The sequence below is a fragment of the Diadema antillarum genome, unplaced genomic scaffold (genome assembly GCF_040938485.1).
Source record: "Diadema antillarum isolate AM-2024a unplaced genomic scaffold, OU_Dant_1.0 seq00000016_RagTag, whole genome shotgun sequence".
Taxonomy (NCBI): domain Eukaryota; kingdom Metazoa; phylum Echinodermata; class Echinoidea; order Diadematoida; family Diadematidae; genus Diadema; species Diadema antillarum.
In genome coordinates, this window is record NW_027271136.1 from 431,137 (window position 1) to 453,376 (window position 22,240).

At 38.9% G+C, this 22,240-nt stretch overlaps 2 protein-coding genes across 2 annotated transcripts; one reads left to right on the forward strand and one right to left on the reverse strand.

Annotated features, from left to right (window-relative positions):
- The first annotated feature begins 522 nt into the window (after positions 1–522).
- Positions 523–10,492, forward strand: LOC139725135 (target of rapamycin complex subunit LST8-like). The gene is made up of 8 exons (XM_071636220.1): positions 523–725; positions 2,945–2,996; positions 4,552–4,714; positions 5,111–5,186; positions 5,632–5,706; positions 6,270–6,475; positions 7,150–7,292; positions 8,691–10,492. Exons 1-8 carry the CDS (start codon positions 612–614, stop codon positions 8,807–8,809), a joined length of 948 nt encoding a protein of 315 aa, XP_071492321.1. The 5' UTR covers positions 523–611; the 3' UTR covers positions 8,810–10,492.
- A 4,085-nt stretch (positions 10,493–14,577) lies between these two features.
- Positions 14,578–21,849, reverse strand: LOC139725136 (intraflagellar transport protein 27 homolog). Its single transcript, XM_071636222.1, has 7 exons — positions 21,807–21,849; positions 19,119–19,198; positions 18,296–18,355; positions 17,633–17,692; positions 16,631–16,745; positions 15,975–16,084; positions 14,578–14,946 (listed from the first exon to the last, which is right to left on the reverse strand). The coding sequence occupies exons 1-7, from the start codon at positions 21,841–21,843 to the stop codon at positions 14,845–14,847; spliced, it is 564 nt and encodes a 187-aa protein (XP_071492323.1). The 5' UTR covers positions 21,844–21,849; the 3' UTR covers positions 14,578–14,844.
- Between the last annotated feature and the right edge of the window lie 391 nt (positions 21,850–22,240).

Consider the following 22,240-nt stretch of genomic DNA (forward strand, 5'->3'; position numbering starts at 1 on the left):
CACTCAATACCTCAAACACACGATCTCCACAGTACCAGATGATGATCAGGTGCAGTTGTAGTAGTATCTAGTAAAAGTACAATGTACATGTAGTATAGCAGCCTGCTGCCTGGCCTTGGTTGAGCTCTTGCCAAACATTCAGGTTCAATCTTGCACCTCAGATTTAACTAATCCAAGTAAGTGTGAATTATCACCACCCCTGCCTGTAAAGATGCGGCTGCGGATTTTACACGAATCTCGCTCAACCTGTTTACAAACACCAGACTGGTATATCATTCAATTATCTGTGCGCAGATTCGTGCACAAACTTATGAATGAAGAAATATTACCAAGAAAGGATACCATTCTTAACCTGCTCGGGTCGATCGATTGAGCTCCATGCTATGTAGTGCGATGTGATGACCCAGTTGAGTTTTGTACAGTGTGTACAGTCCTACCCTACCTCTCGCTCGCGCTCGCTATACACATGTACATACTTTAGTATACGCATGCAAACGTTAGACGTCTACCGACACGCTACCTTTTACAGGCCTTTTCCACTTATTGCGTCGGTCGGAAAGAATCTGTGTTGTATAATTTCGACAGCCGAAAAGTGATTAGATATACTCAGCATGGGAAACCCGAGTGATCAAATCATTTTGGCCACAGCTGGTTACGATCAAACCATCCGATTCTGGCAAGCACACACGGGGATTTGCCATCGCACTGTGCAGCATCAGGATTCAGTAAGTTCTCCAGTGACAGTGACAGTGCAGTGTCCAGTGTCAGTGACTGATAAACACTGTCGCTGATATGATGAGTGAGCTTAATTACCAACCAACACACAAAGATTGCCTATTGGCATGATTGGCTATGAATGAATGAAAGATGATGGTATTTTCCGGGCATTGACATGGAAAAGAAGAGTCTAAACTTTGATTGTTTATTTTTCTAGACTCTAGTCTTAAACCGGTATCTATTACATTTCAGTTCGGGAAACCCACTCACAAGGGGGGCCCCTCCTTATAAGTAACCCGTCCCCCTTATAAGTAACCCCGTCCCCCTTGTGAGTGGGTTTCCCGAACTGATTTATCTATAACACTCAACGTTAGAGTCTATTGTATCAGTATCACTTTATGATCTAACAATTAAGTTAAAGCCAGGCATGTTGTAATCTTAAACTATTGGAAAATAGCTAGAAAATGTGATAGACGAATTTGCAGAAAAAAGAAGGATGATCATTCAAATCTAACCCGTTATTCATTTGATAGCATTATTGCCATTAATCAGAACTGAATTTGTAAAATCTTGTTGTAGGTAGGTCTACTTCCAATCCAAGTGCAGAGCAGATGTCGGCACAGTCGGCTAGCGATGCTCTACAAGATATGGTTCAACCTAGTTGATATTGATTGGAAGGACCATCTCACACCATTGACGTCAAATACCAGAGGCCATGCTAGCCGATTCTGGATCCCACACTCCAGCTCACAACTAACAAGTTCTCTCTTCATCCTTCTTTCACAGCACCTGCAGAGAATGGAACAACCTGAAGAAGGATCCTGCAATCTTCCCATCACTCGATGTCTTTAACAAGGCATTGAGGGAAGCCCTCATCTAGCATCCAGTCATGCCGAAAATTTTTAGCAGCACTCACATGCACATATTACTGCACAATGTATTGTTCACTTTATGTAAATAATGATTGGCCCTTGATATGAGGGCCCGTCTCTCTCTCAAGTGCCATGACGGCATGCACACCACTCTGCAGTGCGCTGATCTTCAACTATGAAGGATGCACTTCTACAGAAGAAGAAGAAGAAGAATAAGTTTAGTGCATCCCTCTTGCAGAGTATTGTCGCACTTGAATAATGTCTGTTAAAAATGTTAACAAAAACCTGCACCAAGGCTCAACCTCCTGTACTAAATTTCAACCTCATGCAAAAGCATGGGTTTTACATGTTGCTGGCAGTCGAACTTTGGACAGCATTATTGTGGAATTATAGGTGGCTTGCTTTACATTTCATTACACTGTGTACGAATAACTGTGATTGAACTGGGGGTACCAACTACTGTATCGTCACCCTAAGGATCTGCAGCTTGTTTATTCCAAAAGTATAAAACAAATTTGCCTAAATTTTGCCTCAAATATGCCATAAATACTGCAGTTTCGAATATCGTGACTGTCTTGTTGATTCTGAATATCCGTAGTGAAATAACGCCATTTTAGTGTGTGCGATGCATTTTCTTTGCACGGCTTAAAAGGCCACCTTGGCATCGACACCCCTTCCTCCACAGGTAATACATGTGAATTTCACAGTCATGCGTAGTATTGCAATAAGCGGATGTTTAACTGAAACGTATTTAGTTAAATATGTTAGTTTGTTTAATGAGTTTGTTTTTCGTGTCTTCATTATTATTATTTTTTTGTAGCTTATGGTGCTTAATCCCACGCGTACTTCTTCGTTCTGTTCCCTAACAGCTATGATACGCAGGGGGTGCCAATAGTAAGGTACCTGCCGATACGTGGTACCCTTTCCATTGTACACATTTTGCAAAAGGGAGATCTGCGTACTTCTTCTTTCTTATAGGCAATTTTCAGGGCTATGCAGCCTTAAGATGATGATGAATTTGTGTAGATAGGTAAAAAAAAACCCACACCAAGGTTTGACCTCCTGTGCCAAAATTTGACCACACTCACAGTCAAAAGCATAGGTTTCTAAATGTAGCTGAGGATTGAATCTTGGACGGCATTAGGATTGAATTATGGGCAGCTTGCTTTACTGGTTATATGTAGATGGGTCTGTCTCTTCTGAACCAGGTTAGTAACCTGTTTTGTGCAGTGAATGAGTGAAGTGGGATCTTTTACATGTGTCAAGTCTTGACTAATTTACACAGATTGTATGTTAGTTGTTGATCTGTACAGTTTCGCTCCTAACTTTTGATTATTTCATGTTCCTTTTTGCAGCAAGTGAATTATCTGGAAATAACGCCAGACAGAAGTCTTTTGGCTGCAGCAGGTAAGCAGAAACATGGGTTGATGCTTGTGGACTATAGAGAAATGATTCTGATCATCAGTATGTTTATGTTTGTCATTTGAAAATGAAAAAAAAAAAGAAAGAAGATAGCTAGCATTTTAATTACAGATGTTCAGCCTTATCTAACAAAGAGGGATAGAGCCTAGCTATTAAATAAGAACATTAGCATAGTTGCCAACATTTTGAAATCCTGAAGAGGTAGATTTTGCGAGGGAGCGAAGCGACCAAGCCTGAGCGCGCTTGCGCGCGAGGGGGGGGGGGGGGGAAGGGTGTGGGAGGGGGGTGTCCCCTCCCATGGTGTGGACTTTTTTGTTTTTCAATATCAAAATATGAGATTTGGTGCATGCTTTTTAACCTTTTTAAAGGGTTCTTGGTATTGATAAAAAAACATATAATCCATGTAAATCTACGAACTATTTTGTAGACTATGCATATAAAAATAGAATCAGACAAAATTATTGGTAAATAATTTTTGTAGGCTAAGCATATGTGAAAAAGTAATCAAACATATTGGCAAATAATTTATCCCCTTTTAGGGTACTTTCTATTGTGGAGCTAGTATGATGAATAAGATATGTTGCCCTCACCAAATCTAAATTAATTAGCAGATGACCTGGCTGTGAGATTCCTGTACGTGGCAGATTTTGCTCTCTTCTGCAGTGTTTGGGAGGGTTTCCATTCGTAGCATTCACTCTTGCAGAACGTGAGCTACCAAAACATTACTATTATGCGTGGTTCTAGCTACACGTACACATGTACAGTAAGTATTGCACGTACGTACATGGAGATATGATACAGGTAAGAGACTAGTGCCCCACTGCAGTGTGCATACATGTGTGCATATTAGAAGGCTGAATACGGCGTTTTTGAGGAACGAGTTCCTTGAAATTATTATTAGTATTCTAATTACTAGCTTATTTTAGGGAATCAACGCACAATGAAGGGAAAATATGACTTCCATTTCATTTTATGGTAGGTTTGCTACAAAATCGGTAGATCAGAAGAGAAAATCGGTGGCCGGTCAAAACCTCTAAAAAGCGGTAGTCTACTGCCCAAAGCGGTAGAGTTGGCAAGTATGCATTAGTTTGTTTCTTTTTTGAAATATATTTTTTAAATACCAGCAAGTTTTTGCAACATTATGATTAGGCTCATTTTGCATTGTATAGTTTCCTTGAAAGTGTTGTGTTGCATTACATGTACCAGTACATGCTATTGCTAATGTACCAAAATGGGAACCAAGTATTTGTCCCAACCATTAGTAGATCCATACATTTCCTTTGCAAGTAGATGAGAATGAGAGAAGGCAGCATGTGTAATGGGATGAATGGACAGTTTGGGTGTTGAATGAATACATGAAATCTACCTAATCAATGCTGTCATTGCTTTATGAAAGTGTTGTCTGCACAAATAAATGTGTATTCTAAAATACATTTATGTGCATGATTTTACATTCAAAAGTGCCTAATAGCTAGATAGCTGTTGCGATTTTCTAGGCTGCTACACTAATTTTTCGTTCTGTATCATTCCAACGTCATAGGCTACCAGCACATCCGCATGTATGACATCAACTCCAGCGAAACGACCCCCATCATAAACTACGAGGGCATCCCAAAGAATGTGACGGCGGTTGGCTTTCAGGAGGAAGGAAAGTGGATGTTTACTGGTGGGGAGGACTGCACTGCCAGGATATGGGACCTCAGGTATTAAAATGGCAGTTTGTCATTGTGGTGGTATCATGCTTCTCCCATTATTCCATGTACACCATATGTAGTGAACATTTCTTTACATATCCAGATTGACATAATGAACCCGAAGAAAATTGTGTCCCTCTCCACCTTCCACAACTTACATGTTCCTCCCAGAGGATAATACTCTACAATGCCACACCCTTGTTTTTATTTTCCTCATGCATCAGGTATGAATCAATTGCAAATAAAGTATTTGTAGTTCACATCCCCTGTGAGTCATATGTTTGGCAATTTGTAACAAAAGATATTTCTCATATGTTTAATAAAAATGTTAAACCACTATGATAAAGTCAGAGTGCATGTGGTTTCTTGTTGATACATATCTACGTGTACTTGATTATTTTCCAGGGCACATAATCTTCACTGTCAGAAGATCTTTCAAGTCAACGCTCCTGTCAACTGTGCTTGCCTACATCCCAACCAGGTATGTCGATCTACTTGTGATTAAAATTTTTGCAAGCACCTTTCCATTTCTGCTGAGCAAATTTGTGCAGATGATGAGAAATTGATTTTTTTAAGAGCACAATTGCCATACTACAGCGCATGCACAGTGAATTCCATTTATTAGCAATATAACTATTAGTCGTACTTCTTTCCTGTTGTTCTACTAATTTCAAAAGACTTCTTATTCAGTTGACCTATCATAATTCTGCTAGTGGAAGAATGAATTTCATTAGGATTACCTTTTTTATCTGTCTCTGCAATTTGGCCATACTCTTCAATGTCTAAGTAGCTAGCTGATTTCACTTAATGGGGAGGGCCTCACACACAATGTATCCATCTCAAAACTTCCATTCTTTCAATTTCTCTTTTTTTATGTGTGTGTTTTTATTTGTGATTTATGTGATTTTGATATATTGACTTGACAGGGTGAGCTCATCGTGGGTGACCAGAGTGGAACAGTGCATATATGGGACCTGAGGAGTTGTCACAATGAACAACTGGTGAGTCTGTCACCTATTGCTAACCCCATCCACCTTGGCACCAAGTACTAGTGAGATCTGTAAAAGCCCTTCCACAGGGTGACTCTAAAGCACTAAACAGCACTTCGCACAAATATTCAGTAAATGGAATCAGGAACAAAAGTTTTTCAAGCTGAGTGTGGCAGTTCAAGCTTTTATTAGAGAGAGAGATCAGTGTAAGTATTAAGTGCTTCATTTTTTTACATCGTTTTAAGAGGTAATTTTCAACCTGGTAAGGACTGGCTGATTTTGGTACAACACGCATTTCCCATAGACACTTGCCCGAGTACACTCGGGGACTCGTCCTCAACGGGTTAAGGTGAAAATTAAGAAATTATTAAGCATGAAACAGAGGTCTGGTATAATGCTGCAGCTACGTAATCACATATTTTCAGAGTAAATCTTTGTCTGCTGTGATCAATACCTTTAGGCTGAACTCCACCAAATCAAAATTATTGCATGCATCGATACAACTTATGAGTCTTCACTTAATCTGAAACATGAAATGAACTGTTTTGTTGCTGCCTTTGTGTTTGTTTCTTCAGGTACCAGAGCAGAACGCCTCAATTCAGTCAATAGCCATTGATCCCGAAGCAACACACATGGCGGCTGTCAATAATAAAGGCAACTGCTATGTGTGGAGGATCACCAAGGGACAGGGTGATGGTGCCCTCTCTCAGCTCCACCCAAAGACAAAAATTCCTGCCCACAAGAAGTACACCCTCAAGTGCAAGTTCAGCCCGGATTGCACGTGAGTCCCACTAGATCGTTCTCTACTCTATTTTTCCACAGGTTTTGCTTTCATGTGAAAAGAAATATTTGGTTGGGGGAGGGGTGAAGAGTTGGTGCGGGGACGAAGTAGAGGTAATGATCTAGATTTTAGCTTGAAATGCAGAGGGACTTCAGTTTTTTCTTTGGTCACGGACATGATATGAAGTGGAGTGGTTTTGGGGATTCAGGATGATGTGATGGTATATCATGTCAGATTGCAAATCAAAGGTTACTTGGCAAAATTGATAGAAAGTCTCAAATAAACCATTATCAGCCTCAAGCACTGAGGAAAAGGAAAAAAAAACCCACACTGTCAAGCATCAAATCTTAGAGCAAACAGCACCATAAAGGAGAAGGATAGATAGATAGACAGACATTGGTTTATTACATCACGAGGAAAGTACATAGCAGCCCAGAGGCTGAATTGCGTGTCCGTGATGTAAATGTTAGAACGAAACAAAAACAATACAATATTTATAGGGAAAGAGACAGATTAGAGAATGTGAATATGGGAGGCAATTACTTTTGTACAAACAAATATGACACCAATGTGATGCTACTCTTTCTTCTTTCCTTCCTCTTCTTCTTCCTCCTCCTCCTCCTCCTCCTCATCATCATCATCATGTTTACACATGTATGTATTGATGCTCACAGTCTCCTAGCAACCACATCCGGGGACAAGACTGTGCGCATATGGAGGACAGCGGACTTCTCCCTCATGACGACGTTAAGTGTGGAGATGCAGCAGTGGGTGTGGGATTGTGCTTTCTCTTCCGACTCCCAGTACATCGTCACAGGTATGTTTGTGTCACAAGGCATCAAAAGGAGTTCTGCTGCATAGGGTGGCCACACCCAGCTGATGCAGTCTAGTATACGTACTGTTCATGCAGAGCACAGGCATTGGGCCAAGAAGTACTGGAATTGCATCAAAGAACTGTGATCACCGGTTTTTTATTCTCCTCGTTTTCTGTGGTTGAGCATGTAGCATTTTTTTGAAGCCAAAATGAATAAACCTTTAATGGTATTTTTACTGCTCTGCAAGAGTGACCAATTATGAGTGGTTCATGATAAACAGTGATTTTTGACAGTTAAACAGACACTGAAATATGGAGATGCTGACAATGTTACATTTCATTGATGGTGATGATGATGATTATGATGAACATTTAACATGGTGACATGACATTTGCTCCTACAACAATTGCTCCAGTCTTATGTTCTCCAAGGATTTTATGGTTAGGATTGTGATAGAGTTTTAGGTTTAGTTCGATATGAGGATTAGAATCAGGGTTAGGATTATGTTTGTGGGTAGAATTTATGTTTGGCTTAGCATGCAGACATTTCATGGGAGCAATTGTCGCAGAAGCAAATGTCATGGAACCATTTGACGTATGCAATAGAGTGCAAGAGTGCACGCTAGGTGTATCCACTGTAATGACACAAAACAATTTGTACATTCCAGTGTGTGGTCCAAATATGCACCTGTTCATATAAGGTCTAGTTACCTCTGCCAAGGGAGGAGGTTATGTTTTTGTTCCTGTTGGTTTGTTCGTTGTTCGCAAAATAACTCAAAAAGTAGATAACGGATTGGGATGAAACTTGCAGGAAAGGTTGAGAGTGACACAAGTAACAAACAATTAACTTTTGGTAGTGATCCGAGAATTTTGGGGGAATTTATGAAGGATTTTTTATATTTTGCCAGGTAGGGTCAATGAACTTGGGGAGTTCAGGCTGCGCGTATATGAGGTTTGCATGTGTGCACTAAAGTGCATGCTCTAGTTGCTGCTAGGGCGAGGCGCGCCGTGCAGTTGAGGGTTTATGACATAACAAAGGCTTCTATATTGGGAAATTGGGCGACTTTCAGCACACTATAAACACTTTCAGCATGGTATAAGTACGTATGGGTGGAAATCACTGATATCGCTATGGAAGAACAAGATCAGTGATGGAAATAAGCTGCATGCTTGGCGGAGGTCTGCGCTCTCAGAGTGCTTCTCTAGTTTTGAATTGTTATTCTACCAATAATTTTTGATATCCACACTTTGAATTAAACATTCATGGTTCATACTTGTTGACAGTTGGCACATGATGTTTTGCTAATTTCAGCCATTTTAGAGAACTCTACAAACCAAACACATACACACAAACACCCTGCCAAGCAATCACATCTGTCTGTTTCTATTGTATTTGTTCAGCCTCATCTGACAGGACTGCAAGACTGTGGAGTGTTGCTGAGGGAGAGGTCAAAAGGGAATTCACAGGACACCAGAAGGCCATCACGTCACTGGCTTTCTGTGATAACATTTCCACATAGACCCGGATGTGGGTGGCTGGGACTACACGAGGGCACTCTGCATTTCTGTCCCTCGTCAAGACTCTTGTCTTGGAAATGAAAGAGGAAGGAATGTTCGAACTGGTTGCAATGTGACATCAGCTTATTCCATAAACTCTCACAATATTGTGATGTCTGTGTAAGCATATTCCTTACATCTAGTGATTCACTATTAGATGTCGATTGTCACCAGAAGTGGAGAACATTTTTTGAAACTCAGCAGCATGGAGGGATGATGTTGGACAGCATGTGCCACTTGCTTATGTACAGCTATTGATGATGATGACATTGATGATAATTATCATCTTCCACTTTTTCAAGCTGCAGGCAGTGACTTAGATATGTAGAAAAAAAAAACAGAATGAGGACATCTGTAATGATTAAAAAAGCAGTCTCAGAGGCACACAATATTGGCATAATTATCTGGCAGTACACAGCAAACATAATGAGAAGTAACCAGTAAACTTATTTCCGGCAACAGGTTTATGATGTGGAAGAAATGCATATTTTGTCATCAGTTTAAACCCAGAAGCCAGAATCTGCGGACCATATGCACTGGTTCTTCCCCATTTTGGAGGTAAAAGTCAAGGTCCATCATTTAAGCTACCAGTAAGTTGTGATGCTACAACTATTTGTGGTACAGTCTCTAGTGCAACTGACAACTGCGCTGAGATTCGTAGGGGTCAGTACTCCCTGATAGACTTGCACTTCCACATAACAAAGCCACCATTGACTCCTTCATTTAGCCAAGCAACACTGCTAGCTCACTAGTGCTGTTTTGCCAGTTGTGTTCTGTGTAAAGTTGACACCAGCTATTAAAGCAATCAGTATTTATGAATATGAGAATACACTTCATATTCATGTTGACTTCAATTAATAGGATAAAATTAAATGAATATACCAGTGAAATTTCTTTGAAGTTAGAACAAACAAACAAAAATGAGAGGAAAGTAATAGGATTTTAAAGTATTACCAGATTCTCATAATATAAAAATAAGGTCCCTGAAAACACGGGAGAATAATTGTTAAATGGCAGCGTTAGATACGTGACCTGTCCCTATGTTACCACAGTAAAGTCATCACACACCTACACCTTAGAAAATCCCACCCCCCCCCCCAAAAAAAAAAGAAGAAGATATGGTTGAAAAGTAAGAATTTGATATACTACTCTTCAAAATCAAGATTTGTATGTTTGCTACCTCTTGTCCAAAGTCCACAAGCTTAGAATCTATTTATTTGTTTACTTTCACATGTGTTTTCTGCTGACATACAGTCTGTACATTTGAAAAAGAGAAAAATGAAATTCCACCTGCCAGTATTGGCCAAGTCCAGGTTTTTCAGGTGCCAGTATGTTCTAGTGTATCACACATACACACCCATAATTTCTCTTTCTGTGACGTGTATATATGTACATGGACCCTCACACTTGCTTCTGTATTTTGTATGCATGTTTTTGGCAAATCATGTAAGCATGCTTTGCAACCAAGACTCTTGTATGTTAAACATTCAGAAATTTACTCCAGTTGGACACATGCTTTTGAGGAGGATGAAAACTAAGTCCGTGTGATGAATTTGGCTGATCGCCACACCCTACTTCCTTCAGGAATATAGTGCACTGTGTGTCTGCAGGGTGCATTGTTGTAAGACAGCATGCAACCTCGTACCTACTTATAAAGATGATATAAAGTTTTGGTACCTCAAAAGTTTCCCTGAGTTTCCTTGTCTTAGTTTGTGTTTCAGGTTAAAGTACCTTTCATACGTAACTAACACTGTGAGACTTACTCGCCCCAAAGTGCTCTCGTGTCTTAGTAATCATGCAATAATGGTTTCGTACAATACGTGTATATTGATTGTCGCGGTACCGCGTCAAGTCAAACTAACGGCTCATTCGAATTTTTCAGAGCCCGCTCTGCTCTGGTACGAAACCATTATTGCATGATTACTAAGACGTGAGAGCACTTTGGGGCAAGTAAGTCTCACAGTGTTAGTTATATGAAAGGTACTTTAACCTGAAACACAAACTAAGACAAGGAAACTCAGGGAAACTTTTGAGGTACCAAAACTTTATATTATCTTTAATATTATTACTGTTTTATCACTGGTTTCATGCAATTCAGGGAGGATGGAGGATGGCAACAATTTATGCCAGGGTGGCAGATTTCACTTGGACATGAAGCATGTTAATATAATGCATTCTAGAGTAGAGCATGCAACAGCAACCTTATTTGTTATAGAGTGTGAGCGAACTTGTATGTATGGATACAAATGAAGTGCAAACTTGTAAGATACAGATTTTGATGTTGGCAGCTGTGTAAAGAAAGACACTGTGTTGTGTTAGCACCTGCAAGAATTGTTTTGTTTGGTTATGGTGAAACACAAGATTATGAACAGTTACTGTATGCAATGTAATCCGCGCTATGTTGCCTGGAAGTGTTGATTGACTGGAAGTCAGAAAAAGGCTAGTTTACCAATGTATTCAAATTGTATGCATATAAGAGTCCCCCCCACACACACACAATCAGAAAGCATGCCTCATATAACACCAACTATCGTAATGCACAGTCCATTCCAAACCTTCAAATGCATCAAATATGTATTAGTTGATGGTATACATATTTTGTTTAACTCGGGTCCATATTGAGAAATAGCCATAAATTTGATATACTGGTGAACTGGCCTATTGAAATGTGCAGCTCTGATTTTTCAAATTCTGATTGACTAATAGCGATGTCACTTCAAATACTGGAGACTTACAGTTAAATCAGTGTTTTATGCAACAGAGCCATGGTGATGTAACAGTAAAGTGGGCCTTTGCCATCTTATCTCTGTCCTATGTCTACAGTTGGATGCAGGAGCGGATCCAGGAATTCTGTGAAAGAGGGGCGCCTTTACAAAATTAAAGTGGGGGCACATCCCCCCCCCCCATCTTTTTTTTTTTTAATCTCTTCTGTTAAAAAAAAAATATATGAGAGATAAAAGGGGGCGTGCCCCTACCTAGATCCGCCACTGGCATGTAGTATGTATCAGTGATGTCCTCACACAAGTGTATTTAATTGTAATAATGCCAAAAGAAGCATTTATCATAGATGAACATAGTTTCTAAGAGCTGTTAATAAATGGTGGCATATACAAGATAATGGGATATGCCATAATAAAATGTTACATGTACCTCTGTGTTGATAAAATTTGGCTTCTCCTATGAATAGTGTGTTATGAATTGAGAGGGGTATCATCTGCCCATTTCCAAGCAAAAAGCTTCTTTTTTCTTTTTTTTAGTGCACTGTCTTTGAATGCTTCATGGTGTAGTTTGGTTTAGTTATGGCTAATTTAGTATCGCGTCCATACTTTGTGGGAGCACTGATAACTCTAGGGGAAATGTGGTTTACCAATTTGTGCACAGGCAAACCCTGTTATAAAGAGATTCTGGAGTTGGCAGGATTTTCTTGTTATAATGAAATCTTGTTCAAACAGATGTCCCTATGTTACTGATGTACACACATGCAAGACCATAGACTATTGATACACATTATGCCCCACTTGCAGGTGAAAAAAAAATTGTCTCGTACGTTAGCATCAAACAAAGAGTACTGTATATTGAAAAGTGATTTTATAGGCATGTCGTTCTAAACTTGCATTTAAGCACCTGGGCCCTGTTGCATAAAAGTTGAGATCAAACTTTAAGTCAGAAAATCAAACATAAGTCACTGAATACTCTGTTCTGATTGGATGATACCTGACTATGTTTGATTGCATCTTTTTATGCAATGGGGTCCTGTTCTGATTATAAATACATTGTACAGTATATAAATTCAGATTTCCATGGGCCTACAATGATATCTCATACTATGTTTCCAAAATTAGCATGGTATATTGAGTAAGTTTTGCCCCCAAAAATGCATGTTGAAATTCATACAAGGGAAATCTTGTTACCACATTGAAATGAATATATATTATCAGTCTTACGCACATGATTTCATATTGTCATGCAATTTCAATGTAGATGCCACTGTGTGAAATAAGGCTCCATGCTGGAAATCCTTCATGATGCCTTCATGTCAGGGCAGCCATGTCTGAGAGCCATGAATATCATATTCAGAGGTTGAAGCCTTCGAATCATACTACTACACCCACGCTACTTTTGTGTTAACAATATTTTACTCAATGACTTCTACAATTTTAAGTGACCTGAAAGAAAGATTAGTGCATACAATGTATGAACTGGATAGCAACACCTTTCATTGAATAGTTTATTACACATTCACACACTTTATATATACATAGTACACATTCATTTACAATTCAAAGAATTTACACAAATAAATTTACAAGGTAGTGACACACTCCTACAGAGCAAGGCCAAAGCATGTAGAAAAAGGTACGAAACTAACAAAGAAAACCCTTGGAGTGATTTACTAGGCGTTATATTACGTGACAAAGGAGAAAATCAGGGATCGATACTATTAAACTTTGGTGTGCTGACCTGATGGCTCATTTGAGGCAATCAATTTCCAACCCCATTAATACAGAAATACATTTCACCTCTCACACATTAATTTGGCACAGATCAAATTAAACGTGCCTGCATAAGGCCTTGGCTGGAGTGAAGTCACAATAAATCTGCCTTTTTTTACTCTCAATCAACACGTAACACTTGCAGATGTCCACCTCATACAAGTTGTCACCTCTTCTAATGGTCGACTTCATAGAAATAATGTCATGCGGGCAAGGGTGACTGTTTGCCAGCTACAATGAACTCCACATTTGGCTTGTCACCTTATCACATGGTCACTCAACTTCTTTACAGTGCCAATGAACAATAGCAGCTGCAATGTTCCAAGTCCAAGTTTTTTCTTTTCCACTTTTTCTCCAGGCCAAGGATTTTGAATTGCTTGTAAAGAGAAGTAGCTGAACTGCAAATTGAATACATGTATTTGTGTTCTGTGGCTTCAGATATTGACTGAAGTGCTTGAAAAATATCTGTGTTATCTTGTTATGCAACATGAGCTACAACTACAATCAAAGGCGGAGCTTATTTTCATTTTTTTTTTTTTTTTTGGGGGGGGGGGGCACAAGTCTGTACAACTCAAACATGTAGTGGACCACCACAAGTCATTACTGATACCTTATAACATGCATACTAAACAGGGGTCTCACTTAACTTTTTTTTTAACTAGCCAGGCGGACTACTTAGAATCTTTTGACACTGAAGCAATATTTTGGCTAGCCAGACGGACTAGTAACTTCAGAATTTTATGATTTTTAGCTAGTCCGACGTGATTTTGGGTGGCCAATGGCCAGCGGACCATCGTTTCGAACCCTGCTAAACCTCATCAGGACATGACTCAGTCGCCTCCATGGTTTTGTGGAAACTTGTCATGATGATACATCAAAAGATGTCAGTTCATGTTTGCATGACATTCATGGTTTGGTGGTACACACTACAGTCAATCAACTTTACGTCAGTGGTACATGGCAATGACTGGGAGACCCCCCAAGCAAGTTGAGTGTGTTTCTATGTTTGCCAACTTCGTGATTAACATAGACAGAGTTGCATAGCTAACCTATCATAACTCTCTTTTCTCTTTAGTTTAAGTTTTCAGCAACAAATCTGTTTTAAAAACCAATCCTTAAAAAGATGAATGTATTTCATAAAATCACAGATGTAAACCTCCAACTGTTGGAAAGATACTACTCATGTACTCACTTTCCCAAGACTACTGGAGTAAAACAGTCACACTGTTTTTCTGGTGTTCTTCAATACCTATAATGAAGCAAAGTGTTTCAAGGTGAGAATTGAACGCTAAATAAATTTTTCACGGCCAACGGCTGTCCTGTCAGGAAAGGCAAAAGCAGTAATTGACTACAGGGCTTGGACAGAAGAATGCTCTAACTACACCTGACGCCCTCTGTAGGTTGTCGATCCACCACAATACCCAAGCCGTACGCTATGACAAGGACCAACTTTTGTGCTTTCCCTGCTTGCGAGGTGTCAACAGTCATAGGAAAAAAAGCTTTCATCACGATGCAATTGTCTTCATGACCTCCAGCCGCTCATGGTAGAGCTTGTAGAAAGCGTTGGCCAGATAGTAGAAGGGCGCCTCCACGTTATCCTGCTCTCTCTGTTGGCAGTGGCGGAACAATTATGGAAAGGAAACAGCATTAGCCTTCATTCCAGAGCACCATGGGGGGGGGGGGGGGGGGGAGAGACTATGCAGAAATGAGATCACTACCGCTGAAAATGTTGACCCTTAAACAGATAACATAACATTTGGCAAAAGGTCCAACAATGTCCCACTGAATTAGACCGTTTTATCCTCGATTGACCCACACAAACATGAAGCATGCTAAGACTATAGGACATTTGAAGTGCTTGTTGATTCTAACTTTTTGACTGGGAGGGTGATTTGAATCAAACTTTGACACGCACTGTTCTGACCCAAATTAGTATCTTTGTATAAGATTCAAAATTAACTGGAAAGGAATATAAAAAAGAGAAAACAGGACATTAGGGTAGATTCATTAGGGGCCTTTTAAGGCGTCAACCTTTCATATATGAATAACTCTCATGATATTTGATACAGTACTCTTGCACTATGCACATTTCATAGTGCTCCAGAAAGTTTCTAGGTCATTGGGTAGATGAAATAAGTTCGATATGTCACACAATATACTCTACAAAGCAGAGAAAAGGTGACGTGAATTTCCCACATATGAGCAATTCTAACACTGGCAAACCAAAACTTACCATGTCATGGGATGTACTGAAATTATGCTCCCTATACCAGACCTTACACAGACAGTCATTATTATTCAGTCTACTGTAAATATCACATATTTTGCAGTTTTCACAAATTTTGTGTTCGACTGAACAATTACCAAAATGAAAACATGCCAATGTTCATAAAATATTAAGTTTTGCACACAAATGCTCTCATCAGAACATGAATTTGCACAGGGTGCTAAAAGTTACCCATCACAAGAAACCACACGAACACATTTACGGGGGTTTGCATGCGGCTGATGTTTGTTATATGATGAGCTCACAGTATGAAAGCTCTATGAATTATGGTTTGCCCACAGAGGAGTGGCCAATCAATGAAAAGGGCTAAAAGCAGGAGGACTGAGAGGGAAAATAGAGGAGACTTACTGCTGAACATTCAAAGTACTCCAGTCCTTTGCTGTTGGCCATCTCCTGGGCTTTCTCCTTCATAATCACCCTTCTGTTGTCCAAGTCAATCTTGTTAGCCACAAACACACCTGCAAAAATCAAGTGGTGATGGAATGTCTAGATTCAGTTTTTTTTTGTTTTTTGTTTTTTTCAAAACAAATACGGCAGATTTTTTGACACTGTGCTAGACAAGCTAAATACTAGTACCAGATATGCATTTTTTTTAAAAGAAAAAAAAACAACTGTCGCAGCTTCTTTTCTTTTTTCATTATAAGCCTATGAGAGCTGGGGGCAGACAGTATGAAAGACAGTTTAAGTATAAAAAGGAGACATACACAATTTTTTTTAATGCTCAAGGAGTAAGGACCTTTAGTGTTGATAAACTTTTAAATCGTAATTGTCATGATTTAAAAGCTTTAACTGATTTCAGTCAGCACTTTTTGCATACAAAGAATACATCATGGACTCGACAATGAAGACTATAAAATATATATTACCCTTATAAATAAAAAGTAATCTGAACTTTACTCAAACTGGTATACGAGATCATTCTGATTTTGGATATTACTATTCTATTTACAGGTTTATTAGTTGGGGTTGGGGTTAGGGGCTGGGGGTCAGGGAGGGGTACTTGCCTGGTATGTGCTGGCCAGCTTTGGCTTTGACTCTTTCAATCCAACGGTTGCAGCTGCTGAAGCTGGTTTCATTGGTTACGTCCATCACCACCATCATCACGGATGGGTGATCCCACTGGTAATCAACAATGATCATAAATATGATAATAATTGCACTGACAATGCTGCGAATTATTATAATGATACTACAACTACTGCTAATAAAATGTACTAACACTAACAGTAAAATAATTATGATGATACAAGAACAAAAGTAATCAAAGTTATGATGGTGATCATCATTGTCATCATCATCACCATCATATACCTACATTACAATAACAATAATACACATCTGTCTTATCAAGCCACACATTCCAACCTCCACGTCTAAATTTGTATTTAATGGCTGAACTACTATATTGGTTCACAGCGTCCTCTTTGGCATCACTTGTTACTTGGTGTCAGGTGTGTTATGAAAATTGCAGTTTTTCACTTCATTCAGGTGTCAATCGCATTACTCTTTGACTTTCTTCTGTACTCCATGATAACGCATGAATGCTTTCCGGTACAGTACTTTGTGTAAACATAGACTGAATACACTATTTAAACTGAAACAGTTTTCAGCAAAATGTGAAATAATTTAGGAATGGAGGAATGTATTCAGGAAACATTTTGCTCAGTCATCTCTTGGTACTTCACTTGATTATTCTCATAGAACGATACACCTGTATACAAAATGACACACTTCTTAAACCACAGTTAATGTTAATCCATGTGCACTTCACATGTTCAACAAATCAGTTTGTCTTTCGGCCAGTCTTCTACTCCATGTAATTTGAAAATTCTGTCTGGGCTTTGTATCATTAAAAACAAAAATTGCAGCACTCATTTTAAATGTACGCGATACATATTTAGCCCTTGAGTCACCACTGACTCACAATGCACCTGCAATTTTTTTTTTTGTTGCTTGGGTTAATTTATTTATTTATTTTTCTTGGGTTTGAGGTATGCTAGACTTACAGCTTGCTGCACATAGTCTGAGAACATCTCCTTGCCTGCCACATCGTAGATGTACAATTCCTGGAAAACAGAAGTAAAAGTGGAATGAACCACAACAGAAGAGGGGAAAAAGGTATAACTTGCCTCTAACACAGGACCGTTCATAGGTGTTGTTTTGCATCCAGTAGAAATAACCAATGGACAATTCATTGCCAATGTTTTGTCCATTTTAACCATTGTTACAAAAATTACTCATATTGCAAAGAGAAGACTGAAGATTCAATATAATACCTGAACTGCCAAATACGATTTTAGTGATCATGATCTACTGTAAAAGTGGACATTTTCGTGCATTTCGCGCAACCAGAACCTAGCGCGAAAATAAAAGCATGGGAATATTTTTGCTTACCATTTGTTCCAGTAGTTGATGTTTTGATTTCACAGAATTAAAAATATGTGAAACTCTTCTTGCCCGGCTGAGCGTGAAAAACTTAGTGGCACGAAAATATTCACTTTTACAGTATATGAAACACGCAATTAACTGTTGCATTAAAGTCTTACAACCAGTGGTGCTTAGATGGCTTTACCTAACTTCAGACTAGACCAGGAAAAGTGTGTGTCTTCCCTACTTTCATGAGTGTCGCTCCAAATATTGATACCACCCAATAGCAGCTGCACACTTACCACGCTGTCATTGGTCTCTGGAATGTTAATGTTCTTCACACACAGCTCAACTCCAACAGTCTGTAAAGGAATCAAGAAAAATGCAAGTAGTATACCACATAAGGAAAACAACTAAAAGGGAAATAAAGCCCAAATATACATGTGGATTGAATGAATGCAGCAATGTTAGTAGAACATATCAGTTCAAATTTGAAGAAGATATGATATTCCATTCAAAAGTTTCATGTTATATTTTGTTTTTGCATTTTTCTCCAAAGGAAAAAAAATCATCAGACCTGCTCTTGATATAAACTATGAGTGCATTTTTAATGTTCTAATCAGCAGACAAGTTTTGTCCGTGCCCAAATACTTGAGAAAAATGAAAACTAGTGAAATTTTGTGTTAAAAAAAATGGAAAGCTGCTCAACATCTACATCAGACAGAGTTGCTTATTCATCTTACCCTCTAAATTTTGAGTTCATAGCTTTTTTTCATGTGTCTAATTGTTCTCCCAAATTTTTACTAATTTAGTTTTTTTTTTTCCATTCAAAGTAACATAATGTCAGGATGACTTTCCCTTGAAGGACTTGTTTGGAGGGTAGGGGCACTCTAAAGGATGAATGAACTTATTTCCTGCAAAATTGAGCAATTCTTTTTCGTTTTTTTCTTTTTCCTTTTTTTGTGTGTGTAAAAAGCTGGAATTCCAAAAATGACTATATCTCACAGTTAATGATAGTCAGAGTAGCATTCATGTTTCAACTACAATGCCACAAAACTATGCATATCATTAAAGGTTGTGAAAGTGAGCTGCTTATAAAATAACACAACCTATGTTATTATTTACCATAGAGTATGCCTTGGGAAAGTGTGACCCATCGCTGTGAAAGACTTGAGTCAAAGCACTCTTGCCAACTGCAGAGTCCCCTGTGAAGAAAATCAGACAAACAAAACCATACAATATCAAACTGAAGGGATCGAGCAGTAACTAAGAAATTATGTTTTTAAATGCATTTAGATTCTACATATGCAATGTACAAGAATCTGGTGGGCTGACATCCCGACCGGAGGCTGTGTTGATAGCATAGTGATGGTGGATACAAGCATACGCTACAGACCTATGTAGGTACAACTGTACTGTAGTACTATACTACGTTGTAGTAGCAATTGTAAAAGCTCTTATTTTCGTGTACAGATATTTTAGTAACTGAGGAGGTCACAGATATTAGCCTTTATGAAAGGGTGCGTTTATCAACTCTCCTTTCTCGGCAGAAACAGGTTATCCACACAGCTTTCAAGGAATTTTTACGAGTTGATGAACGCAAAGCTGTTTTGAAAGCCCTTTAGGAAAGCCTTTATGAAAGGGTGCGTTTATCAACTCTCCTTTCTCGGCAGAAACAGGTTATCCACACAGCTTTCAAGGAATTTTTACGAGTTGATGAACGCAAAGCTGTTTATCAACTCTCCTTTTCGGCAGAAAGTTATCCACCCTTTAGAACGCAAAGCCTTTGAAATGAAACGGGTGCGTTTATCAACTCTCCTTTCTCGGCAGAAACAGGTTATCCACACAGCTTTCAAGGAATTTTTACGAGTTGATGAACGCAAAGCTGTTTTGAAAGCCCTTTAGGAAAGCCTTTATGAAAGGGTGCGTTTATCAACTCTCCTTTCTCGGCAGAAACAGGTTATCCACACAGCTTTCAAGGAATTTTTACGAGTTGATGAACGCAAAGCTGTTTTGAAAGCCCTTTAGGAAAGCCTTTTCGAAAGCCCCAAATTTGTGGCTATCCAAACAGATTTCCTAAACAGGTTTTCAGAAACCTGTGTGTGAAAGCCTTTTGGAAGTTGATAAACGCAAAGCTGTTTTGAAACGGCTTTGTAGTCTTGTACTTCAGTACTTGTACTTTTCCTCGCATCGAATAGCGCAATGCAGCTGTGCAGTAACAGGCCAGTTAAAAAATCGTGTTCACGAAGAGAGTTGATAAACGCAACTATTTTGAAAGCCGTTTCTAAAGGGCTTTGGAAAGGGCTATCAAAAGCCGTTTAAACAAGGGAAAGTTGATAACAGGCAAAGTCTCATGCCGCCACTCAGAAATATTTGAAGTATGTGCTAAACTGGAGCTGCCTCACAGGTAGGAAGACAATTGATTCATGTGGCATTGCATCATGACTCGTCACTCTCAAAGGAAGATATGTCTTTATGATGGTAATTGCTTTTTGCCGTCCCTTCTTAGAAAATAAGCGGCACATTAATAGTACAGGCAGTCAGGACTTTGGAAAGGAAAGGGCTATGGAAAGGGCTTTCGAAAGGGCTATCGAAAGGGCTATCGAAAGCCGTTTAAACAGGGGAAAGTTGATAAACGCAGCCTAGGTCTCATGTACATGTAGTAACCCTAGCGTAGCACATGGCAATATTTTTATGTGTTGTTAAATTCATAACCCAACAGTGCAGTGACTCGCAAAATTTAAGAAAGTTAAACCCTCACGAATATAAGGGCTTTCACAGCAGCAGCACATTGATTCTTAATCTTACTATTATGATGATGAGGAGTCAAGTTTTAGTCCAGTTACCAGCATGGTCAAGTTTTTTTTTTTTTTTTTTTTATAAAGAACTAGAATTGTCTATTCACTGTGTATTTACAATTACATGTGACATGTAACAAAGTGGTCTGTGACAAATTATATGATAAAATGACAGGTATAACACTACTACTACTCTAGTTGTCTCTAGCTCTAGTAGAACTGTATTATTTTCTAGTATTTTCTGTATTATTTTCTATTTTTTTAGATCTAAATTTGATAGTTGCTGGAAGATTAATTTATATTAAGTAATAAAATCACAGCTCACCATGCACCATGCATGCTCACCTCACAAGAGTCAAATAAAAATCTGTTACATGGTAGGGCATCAGAATGATTTAAATGGTTCTACTCAGTAGACATCTAGAAACAGGCCCCTATCAAATTTTATCAGAATGGATGGATGGGTCCCTCAAAACACTGTTTTCTCTCTCTCTCTCTCTCTCTTTCTTTTATACAGCCATAAAGGCAAGTTTCTCAATGATCATTGAAATAACTAACGTTAATCTTTAGAACGCTGTCTTTAAATTAATTTAGGGCCTAATAAGTAATATTTTATTTATGTCTACTTTTTGTTTAAAAGGCAGCTGCTGTTCCATCAGCTGATATTTCTAGCCACGTTATTTGTTATTTCGTGCCTGTGGACGTCTTAGAATTACTCTTAAAGTATAGAGTAACTGAGGGACTGCGAGGCAACATTCACTGTGGACTAGTTTTGGTATTCAAGTGCATGTTTCTAACTGGCAAACTGCTCCCTCGAGCGATCGACTCAACGACAAACATGCACAGAACGGCAAATCAACGATAACAGAAAACTCGATAAGTCGGACTAAGGCAAACGTTCTGGCGATAGTCTAGTCGATAGGCGACATGTTTTGCAATATATTTCGATGGCAAAGAGCAAAACCACGTCAATGAAATCTTTTGGTTATAAATTTCGTATTATTACTGTTCTTACCAACTATGAGACATTTTGCTCGAAGAGTAACCGGCATTTTCGCAATAATATGCGGGCTAGTATCCCTGACAACACAACGCAAATGCTTCAGTCGATTTTCGGGTGCTAAGAATGCACAGCTAACAGACTGGTAAAAAGCTCGTCGACAAGCAGGCCAGTGCAAGAAGAGGGATGAACAAGGGACATTGTGTAGGTTCTTTTAACAGATAAAACGGATACCACTCTCTTCACCAACACGGCTGTCAAAGCCTGTTATCATGCAGCCAAAGAGATAACTAGCAGTACCGGTATCTCTTTGGTAGTAACCCAATTATATACAGAGATATATAACAAAAATAAGCAAATATTCTTGATATGTAATATCTCCCTCCTAAATAAGGCAATACAACTTGAGAATAAGATAATGAGCAGGGTGTTAATTTTTTGACAGCCCA

Bases quoted from the DNA above. Each gene is read 5' to 3' on its own strand.
- LOC139725136 (XM_071636222.1), bottom strand. From the start codon at position 21,843: ATGCCGGTTACTCTTCGAGCAAAATGTCTCATAGTTG. The intron at 16,746-17,632 runs GTAAGTCTAGCA...GTTGATTACCAG, and splicing joins CAGACTATGTGCAGCAAGCT to TGGGATCACCCATCCGTGAT. The intron at 16,085-16,630 runs GCAAGTACCCCT...TGATTTTTGCAG, and splicing joins AGCTGGCCAGCACATACCAG to GTGTGTTTGTGGCTAACAAG.
- LOC139725135 (XM_071636220.1), top strand. From the start codon at position 612: ATGGGAAACCCGAGTGATCAAATCATTTTGGCCACAGCTGGTTACGAT. The intron at 2,997-4,551 runs GTAAGCAGAAAC...CCAACGTCATAG, and splicing joins AAGTCTTTTGGCTGCAGCAG to GCTACCAGCACATCCGCATG. The intron at 5,187-5,631 runs GTATGTCGATCT...TTGACTTGACAG, and splicing joins CTTGCCTACATCCCAACCAG to GGTGAGCTCATCGTGGGTGA.